At 41.9% G+C, this 10,493-nt stretch overlaps 1 protein-coding gene across 5 annotated transcripts in view; it reads left to right on the forward strand.

The window, feature by feature from the left end:
- The window catches only part of adam22 (ADAM metallopeptidase domain 22), a 224,930-nt gene extending 214,660 nt beyond the window's left edge, over nucleotides 1-10,270 (forward strand). For all 5 annotated transcript variants that reach the window (XM_061955709.1, XM_061955715.1, XM_061955721.2 and 2 more), the window contains 2 exons: nucleotides 35-158; nucleotides 9,917-10,270. In XM_061955709.1, the coding sequence (XP_061811693.1) occupies nucleotides 35-158; nucleotides 9,917-9,937 (145 nt within the window). In that variant the 3' untranslated portion in view covers nucleotides 9,938-10,270. The remainder of the gene's footprint in view (nucleotides 1-34; nucleotides 159-9,916) is intronic.
- Nucleotides 10,271-10,493: the final 223 nt, after the last annotated feature.

Below are 10,493 nucleotides of genomic sequence, written 5' to 3' on the forward strand. Positions count from 1 at the left end.
TTTTATAATAAGAATATTTGTTTTCTCCTTGCAGGACACTGTCTCCTGCTAAGTCCCCCACTTCCTCTACAGGATCGATTGCATCCAGTAGGAGATACCCTTACCCAATGCCGCCTCTTCCCGATGACCAGAGAAAAGCTAACAGGCAGAGTGCAAGGGTGACTTATCTTTCTTCTTTGTATTTGTCCTTTACACATTTGATTATTGTACTACTTTTAAACATTTCAAATACATCCCAATAGTGTATTTTCTAATGACAAGTTTGTTGCCTAAAATATAGTCTTGATGCTGGAATTTAGACGGTTTAAAAGTACTTCTAATAAGCCTGACTGACAACATACGGTTTTGTGTGTCTGTAGCTCTAACTGTTTTTCCACATCTGTTTTTCCACATCTGTCTCCACCATGTGTGTGTGTGTGTTGCAGAAAATAATGTTTTAAAAAAATATATATATACACTGTAATTCTGCACTTGTCCTACATATATACAGTATATCTTTTTATATATATATATATATATATATATATATATATATATATATATATATATATATATATATATATATATATATATATATATATATATGTATATATATATGTATATATATGTATGTGTATATATATGTATGTATATATATGTATATATATATATATATATATATATATATATATATATATATATATATTTATATATATATATATATATATATATATATATATATATATATATATAAGCATCCGGTCTGGATGAGACCCGCCCGGAGTTCCTTAAGGCTCTGGATGTTGGTTGTGGGGCTGTCTTGGTTGACAAGACTCTGCAACATCGCGTGGACATCAGGGGTGGTATCTCTGGATTGGCAGACCAGGGTGGTGCTTCCTCTCTTTAAGAAGGGGAACCGGAGGGTGTGTTCCAACTCGTGGGATCACACTCCTCAGCCTTCCCAGTAAGGTCTATTCAGGTGTGCTGTAGAGGAGGCTACGCCGGATAGTCGAACCTCGGATTCAGGAGGAACAGTGTGGTTTTCGTCCTGGTCGTGGAACTGTGGACCAGCTCTATACTCTCGGCAGGGTCCTTGAGGGTGCATGGGAGTTTGCCCAACCAGTCTACATGTGCTTTGTGGACTTGGAGAAGGCATTCGACCGTCCTGTGGGGAGTGCTCAGAGAGTATGGGGTAACAGACTGTCTTATTGTGGCGGTTCGCTCCCTGTATAATCAGTGTCAGAGCTTGGTCCGCATTGCCGGCAGTAAGTCGGACCCGTTTCCAGTGAGGGTTAGACTCCGCCAAGGCTGCCCTTTGTCACCGATTCTGTTCATAACCTTTATGGACAGAATTTCTAGGCGCAGTCAGGGCGTTGAGGGTATCTGGTTTGGTGGCTGCAGGATTAGGTCTCTGCTATTTGCAGATGATGTGGTCCTGATGGCTTCATCTGGCCAAGATCTTCAGCTCTCATTGGATTGGTTCGCAGCCGAGTGTGAAGCGACTGGGATGGGAATCAGCACCTCCAATTCCGAGTCCATGGTTCTCGCCCGGAAAAGGGTGGAGTGCCATCTCCGGGTTGGGGAGGAGATCTTGCCCCAAGTGGAGGAGTTCAAGTACCTCGGAGTCTTGTTCACAAGTGAGGGAAGAGTGGATCGTGAGATCGACAGGCGGATCGGTGCGGCGTCTTCAGTAATGCGGACGCTGTATCGATCCGTTGTGGTGAAGAAGAAGCTGAGCCGGAAGGCAAAGCTCTCGATTTACCGGTCGATCTATGTTCCCATCCTCACCTATGGTCATGAGCTTTGGGTCATGACCGAAAGGACAAGATCACGGGTACAAGCGGCCGAAATGAGTTTCCTCGCCGGGTGGCGGAGCTCTCTCTTAGAGATAGGGTGAGAAGCTCTGTCATCCGAGAGGAGCTCAAAGAAAAGCCGCTGCTCCTCCACATCGAGAGGAGCCAGATGAGGTGGTTCGGGCATCTGGTCAGGATGCCACCCGAACGCCTCCCTAGGGAGGTGTTTCGGGCACGTCCGACCAGTAGGAGGCCACAGGGAAGACCCAGGACACGTTGGGAAGACTATCTTTCCCGGCTGGCCTGGGAAAGCCCTGGGATCCCCCGGGAGGAGCTGGACGAAGTGCCTGGGGAGAGGGAGGTCTGGGCTTCCCTGCTAAGCGGAAGAAGATGGATGGATGGATGGAATGGATGGATGGAATATATATGTACATACACATATATACATACATTAAGGAGTGAGTGAGGGGTAAACTACGCCACACACACTGTGGCTGTATTGACACTATACCGACAAGGTTGCTATTTCAAAATGACTCTATTTTGCTGGATTATAAAAGTCACCACTTTTGACCTGCAAAGAAAATTAGTAGCAAACCTGTTTTTATATGGATTTTTGTATTAATATTTTCTGCGAAAGAAACAGAAAATATGCATATTTGAAAGAGTAATAGTAATGGGTCAAGGCTGAAATATACTCTTGCGTCACATAGCTTGCGTCCCTTCTGACGGCGTCTTGATTTGTTCCACGGGGGCTGGCATGTGGCTTGCAATTCTCTTCCAAAACGCTAAGGAGCAATAACTGTGTTTCCATTGCAATTTTTTACGAAATAAAAGCGATTTTTCAAAATGTTCGACAAAGTACATTTGCGACTTATCTGTGTTTTGTGTCATGAGCCGTAATTCTTGTAAAATCTCATCACGCGAGACTCTACTTTAAGGAAGATGGACACTTTGCGATTCCATGGTTTTGGAGCTGTGATTACAATTAGCCATTGACAATCCCGGCAGTGGTTGACCGCTCATAGGCAAAGTCCTTACGTACGGCAGCGGCCAAGAATTAAGGATCTTTGGGAGAGAATTGTGAACGAGGAAGTTACAGACGAATTCAAGGGCCCCCTCGACATTGTTCGAGAATGTGGGTCTCTACGACCCTGCGGATCGGCCTCTATTGCCGGGAAGGGACCTGCGAGACGGCCCGGTGCGGCCTCAGTCGACCGATCGGAAGCGAGACTAAGACGACCTATCTGCCCTCGTTGTACTGCATCAGCGCCTCGCCGGTTCGGTGTTTGGGTACCCTGGAAATGCGAAAAAAAGTGTTTCCATCATGCTTTTGCAACACACTTCAATATCGAAACGTCTGGAAAAACCATGAGAGTGTAAAAAAGTTTAAGCGATATTTGAGAGTTTTTTTTAAATATGTCCGCTTTCATTACCAGTTTGTTATTGCGATATTTAGGTTTTGCGCACAGCTAGTGTTTCCTAAAGGAGCAACCACAGCTCTCGTTGAGTAGATATTTCCCTTCTTGTGATGAGTGAGCGATGACAACCGCAACATCGACATCTTTGTTGGCACTGGAACTAATTATTCAGAAACATCAGTTTCCCTTTAGTGGACGGGCAAAGGAAAATACATTTATGAAGGTGGACTGTGCAACCCCTTGTCATGTCTGGATCATGTTTTGTTTAAGTTATGTTCTGTTTGGGTTTTGGACTCTTTTTAGTTCCTTGTCTTGTTTCCATGGTTACCCATTAGTTTCACCTGTTCCACGTTTGGACTCACACACCTGTCACCAATCATGTCACTGTTATTTAAAGCCTGTCTTTTTCTGTTGGTCGGCCAGGCGACATTCACTCTGTTTACCTCTGCGCACTTCATGCCATGTTAAGTAAGTTTTTTCTATTCATGCCACAGTTAGCGACTTTTGTTCATGTCCATAGTTTTTTGCCCCCGTGCAAGTCTTTTTGTTTCATTAGTCAAGTTTGTACTTCCGCCTTGAGCGCGCTTTTTGTTCCTTTGTTAGTGTAAAATAAATAATGTCTTTACCTTCACGCCATGCCACATCCAGCTTTACTTGCATCTCGGGAAAACAAACACACCTTAGTCCAAGTCGTGATATTATTAATGTCACGACTTGGACTAAGGTCGTGACGCCAAACTTGCTATTTTCCTCCTTGATAGGTAAGTGAGGCATCTATGTTTTCTTATTACTTGTAATAAATGGAAATGGACATTTCATATATAAACTATATTGTCCAATACAGTCTATGACCTTGTCTAACAAAGCTAGTATGTTCGTGCAACGAATGTTTAGGAGCGAAGCACCATCACAGTAGTGTAGGTTAGCATGCTAGCCCGGTCAATGACACATTGACATATATGCTAACGGCGGAAATATATGCTTGTTAGCCTGAGTGTCAGGGCTTATTTCGTTCTCAATATGCCAATACGCTGAGGAAATTAGCACGGCTAATTGCGGTTTCTGGTACTGTATGTGCATCAAACACATATGGGGTGGTATTTGCTTGCCACAATATAATGGATTACATGTAATGATGTTCTACTCTGTATTGACATACGATTTATGCGTAACGTGGGTTGGCTCATAGATTTGCACTCTGAACTGAAAGATGGTAATGTGCGTACATGGAAGAGAATGCAGTGCGTCAGGTTGGATGCAACATGGAGTTATGCTAAACGAAATGTGGCGATAATTTTAGTGTTGGCCTTGGCTTGCTATCATATGTGATATATAATATATGATATATTATTATATAATTATTTCAATGATGGTCCATGCGGTCAAATTAGACATTTTAAAGTTACTGATGGTACACAAGGTGTGGTGAAATGTTCCTCTGCATTTGACCCATCCCCTTGTCCTACCCCCTGGGAGGTGAGGTGAGCAGTGAGCAGTAGCGGTGGCCGCGCTCCGGAATCTTTTTGGTGATTTAACCCCCAATTCCAACCCTTGATGCTGAGTGCCAAGCAATGAGTCCCATTTGTATAGTCTTTGGTATGACTGCCGGGGTTTGAACATTGGACATTCTAACCACAAGGCCACTGAGCAGGGTAATGCCAACAATCTGTCCCGACTCACGACGAAAATATTGCTGTGTAACTTTACAAATACATTACTTAGTAAACCATCTTGCAAGAAGCATAAACAAGAGAAACCTACAGCGTCGTCAATTGCCATTTGAAGTTCCTAGGAGTAGGATTCGGATTCGGCTGCGTATCTGGCAACCTCAGTCACAGAGAGTGGGAGGGGACTATTGAATTTTGACCGTTATTGCAGTACCATTTCTGGCCACATTATTACACCTGGCACATTTTTAATAACATTTTTTAGCCACCCTCACTACCTCAAAATGACATTTTTTTTTTTTTTACTGAAAAAATTCACAATAATAGTTTTGCTCCACTTCTCTACCTCTCTGTTCACCTGAACCTTCTCCACACTGCCAGCCTTTTTCCAGTTGTTGTATCCCCTACTACGTAAAAAAAATCTCCAAGCCCTCCACATGTCAGTAAGATGCCCTTCCTTCGACCATGGTCAAATTCTGCTTCTCCTATAAATAAATAAATAAATAAATGGGTTGTACTTGTATAGCGCTTTTCTACCTTCAAGGTACTCAAAGCGCTTTGACACTACTTCCACATTTACCCATTCACACACACATTCACACACTGATGGAGGGAGCTGCCATGCAAGGGGCTAACCAGCACCCATCAGGAGCAAGGGTGAAGTGTCTTGCTCAGGACACAACGGACATGACGAGGTTGGTACTAGGTGGGGATTGAACCAGGGACCCTCGGGTCACGCACGGCCATTCTTCCACTGCGCCACGCCGTCCTATCTGCTTCCCCTCATCAGTGCTATTATTCATTCTTCACTATCCACTGGAATTGTTCTGTCACTTTTTAAGATAGCGGCTGTTTCTTCAATTTTGAAGAATTTTTGTTCAGATCCAAACATTTACAATAACTTTACTCCTACGTCCAATTTACCTTTCATCTTAAAAATTCTCGGAATAAATGTTTGCATCCCAATTTCACCTCGTCCCTCTATGGACTTTTACCTCCGTCGCAGTACAGAAACTGCCCTATTAAAAATCACCAACAACCCCCTCACTGCAGCTGATTTTGCAGTCATCCACCTGGACCCGAGTGCAGCCTGTCACACCATCTCTCACCCAATGCTCCTCAATAGACTCTCCTCTCTTAACACCCTCCTGTACTGGTTTCATCCTTAACTCACAGGCCGTCTTCAGTTCCTACAGCTTAGATCCTTTACATACGATCATTCTGCACTAATTACAGGTGTCCTGTTAAATCTGTCTTAGGCCCACCTCTTTATCACTTACCTTCTTCTCCCCCTTGGCCACATCTTCCAAAAAAAAAAACCATCACTTCCACTGCCACGCTGATTACACCCACTCTACCTCTCCACCAAGCCACTTCCTCACCTCCTGCTTAATTGAAATAAAATTCTCGTTTGCCTCAAACTTTCTCTAATTAAACACTGATAAAACTGAAATTATTCTTATGGGTAAAAAAAATCCTCACTTTCTAAAGTCAACGGTTTCTTCAGAATTATTGACAACTCTCCAGTGTTCACCTCCTCTCTTGAGTGCCATCTTAGATTCCTACCTCACATCAATAACATTATTCACTCTGCTTGTTTCCATCTCCGTAATAATAACCGGCTCTGCTCCTCTCATGCTGCCTCCATCCTTGTTCACAGTCTGGTCACATCCTGCACCTATTATTGCAACTCTCTTCTCTTCAGCCTCGCCCAGAAGTCCCTCTACAAGCTTCAAATGGACCACAACTCTGCACCGGATCATAACCCAAACCCCCTCGTTTCATCACATCCCCAACCATTGTGCTAAAACTTCACTAGCTCCTGGTCAGGCAAAGAATTGACTACAAAATAATTATCTATACCTTCAAAGCTCTCTATAACTTTATCCCTACCTATTTGTCTGACTGAAGAATGGTCGAAAATTCCTATAAACACACTTCGCAACCTTGTGGACAGCCTTCCCAGGAGAGCTGAAGCTGTAATATGTTATGTTCGGCGGGGAAGGAGACGACACAGCAACAGGAATAAAACTCAACAGTTTTATTTGAGCTTGATTATGCGGTGGAGTGTGTATGCTACTGTGTATATTTGCAGGACTAAGTGAAGCGTTACAATGAATATTTACCAGTGGTTGTTGTAAGTGCGTGTTGAGTGAGAAGGCGACCAGTTCAGTAGGGCGAGGCAGGTAGGAGAAACCGTGATACAAGCGGGGGTCCGTGGGGCTGAGAGGGGCGTCCAGAGGTCCGAGTCCAAAGTGGGGGTCGAGGATCGAGGGAGGCAGTCAGAATCCAGAGGGGTCCAGAGAAGTGAGGCACACAGCTCACTTCTAAGGCGACGGAGGGAATTTGCAAGCAGAGACTACGTTCCAGCGTTGGTTCTCTGGACACGCTGGCCTGTATGGGGAGTGGTGTCATCAGCAGCAGGTGTGTCGATTGATGATTGCGCACAGCTGTGCTGGCGCTTGGCAGCAGAAGCAGAGCGTGTATGGGCGTGTCCTGCGGCGCGTGCTGACGAAGGAGCAGCTGACTGCACGCGCCGTAACATAATAGCTGCAAAAGGTGGACCGACATCATATTGAACCCTATGGGTTAGGAATGGGATGGCACTTCAAGTTCATATGTGAGTCAAGGCAGTTGGCCAAATACTTTTGGCAATATAGTGTATTTTGAATGTTTGTATTGTGTGTTTAGCCTATACCCTTTTCTACGGCATTTTTGGAATTTCCTTCACTAATGCTGAACAATCTACACGTGTTTAAAGAGAACCAAGCACACATACAGCAGAATTACATTTCAAAGACTGTTGGCTTTGACAGTCAATATTGCTCTTTTGCATTAAAACACAATCACTGCGATAGGGCGAAACCATCCTTGCCCAAGCACACCCTCCTGGTTTTTGAGTATATATATTTGGGTTTTGGCACCGGGCGCTGGACTAGATCTGACCAATCTAAAACTATGAGCACAAACTGATTAAGCCTACTTGGATGAGCGGCAAAACATCTTCTTAGACGAACCAAGCAGTCCAGTTGCGATCGATTGAATGCCCTGAGAATATGACTCAAGTAAAAGTAAATTGTAGTTATCAAAATAATTACTTGGAAAAACTAAATAATTGAGTGCCTTGTGAGTAACTTCTGATTTATTTAGTAGCTATTTTTAATGGTCCTTGGACTACAACCGTACTCTGTATGTGTGCATGTTTGTTTGTGAATGTGTGCGTGCTTGTGTAAAACATACAAATCTATGCAATTTAATGCAACATCTTTTCTTTAGTTGGAAGTGGAATTTTTGTAGAGTGACACAGATGACAGCACATGATATGTTTGTTATTTTTACTATTTTGAAAGTAATCGTTGAAGATTTTTTACTGCCTTTTTACAGTCTGTACATTCATGTGAAGTTCTAGTTTCCATACTCTTATCTCTAATGTGACTGTTGGCCAGATAGTGGTCATTAAAGCTTGTTAGCTATGTGGTAATGTAAATACAGTAGAACAGTGGTTCTTAACCTTGTTGGAGGTACCGAACCCCACCAGTTTCATATGCGCATTCACCGAACCCTTCTTTAGTGAAAAATAAAATGTTTTTTTTTTTTTTCAAATTCAAGATAAAGTTATATGTTTTTGGTAACACTTTAGTATGGGGAACATATTCTAAGTAACAAATACTTAATTTAGAGTTATTTGGACACTAGGGGAACATATTCTAAGTAATGAAGACTTCATTTAGAGTTATTTGGTTATGGTTAGGGTCAGGGTTAGAGAGTTAGGGTTATAATAAGGCCCTGCCGAATAAGGCATTAATAAGTACTTAATAATGACTAGTTAAGAGCCAATATGTGCATGTTAATAGTTGCTTATTAGCATGCAAATTAGTAACATGAATATGTTCCCCATACTAAAGTGTTGCCATGTTTTTTTTACTTGTGCATAAAATGAACCGTGCATGAACAAACAACAAAACCAACACACTGCATAAACTCACAACAAATTACTCACCTGCAAATGAGTCAGCTGTTGCCGTATCCGTAATACGCCGATAGGGAGAAGTTTGTATTTACACGATGAGTCGGGTGTGTTTTGACCTCCGCCGAACCCCTGAGGCCGACTCACCGAACCCCTAGGGTTCGATCGAACCCAGGTTAAGAACCACAGTAGAAGCAAATAATGCTACATGCTCATTAGCTAGCGCTAATAACTTTAAAGCTTCGGATCTGTTGGTAATGTTTTAATGTGTTTAATGACACTTGTGGTTATTCAGATCATCAGAGACATATACAAATATCAATTTTCAGTCAACTTCTAAAACAGTTGACTGAAAAGTGATATTTGTATATGTCCAGTATATGTTACAGTTGTCCCAAACAGCCAGGATGTGCTGGTGTCATGTCACGTAATTGAAGTGTCTTCTTTGGGAACATTCTGACAAAATAGACGTAGGTTTCTATTTTACCATATATTTTAAAATACTGACCTATTTCAGCTTGTATATCTTTATGGGTTTCACTATGTACAACGCTTTGACTCTCTGGAGAAAAGCGCTATGTAAATATAAGTCACTTCGCTTCACGTTTTACTAAGTAAAGATACAAAGTATTACTAAAATGTATATCAGTAAATTTACTACGTATTACTAAGTGTGTATCAAAATACTAGAGTGCCCAAAAATTGTACTCAAGTAAGAGTAAAACGTAGTCATCAAAATAATAACTTGGGTAAGAGTAAGTAATGCGTGAAAACATTGAATATTATTAAAGATACTATGTATGTTAAGTGTGCATCAATAAAGATATTACGTATTACTAGTTGTATAAGATACTATGTATTACTGAGTGTGTATCAGTAAATATACTACGTATTACTAAGGTGTCTTAAAGTTACTATGTATTACTAAGCGTGTATCAGTAAGATAGTACATATTACTAAGTGTGTATCAATAAAGATACTGCATGTTATCAAATAAAGATACTATGTATTATTGAATGTGTATCAGGAAAAATATTACGTATTGCTAAGTGTATCCGTACAGATGATTTTGATCTCTTGTCTTTACAGCTGTGGGAGACGTCGATATAAGAGCAGAGGAGAGGAAAACACAATGTCACTGAAACATACACAAACACTAAAACAATGAAATGGATTCCAATCAGTAAAAGACTACAAACCGTGTTGAAAGAACCCAACGGAGGAAAGCAGCACACATCAGTTATAGTCTGGGTTGTCGGTGCTCAGACCACAACATTGTCCTCCATGTTTATTTCTGCATCTGTGGCTCATTGGTGAGTTACAAACACCGAATGCATGAATTAACAAAGACACTTTGGACGCATGTCAGGAGCAAACATAAATGATGAAGCATCTTTTCTCCTCCATGTTTGTTTGTACATATATAAAGACAACAACACTTTCTCTTTCTGTTTAAATTGCTGGAACGTCTCAAGCTTCACGAATGTAGAACCTTCTTCTGTCACATTCCTGTGTCCAACAGGACCAACATTTTTTTTACATGCCACAATGTTGAAATTGTTACGTTTGGATGTCCGGCACCCTTTAAGAGGACATGAAAATGCACAAAACTCTTTGCTTGATTCAGCGCTGGTCAAAGTTGTGTTTTTATTGGCCCACATCGCAA

Source organism: Nerophis lumbriciformis, linkage group LG04 (assembly GCF_033978685.3).
Source record: "Nerophis lumbriciformis linkage group LG04, RoL_Nlum_v2.1, whole genome shotgun sequence".
Lineage (NCBI taxonomy): Eukaryota > Metazoa > Chordata > Actinopteri > Syngnathiformes > Syngnathidae > Nerophis > Nerophis lumbriciformis.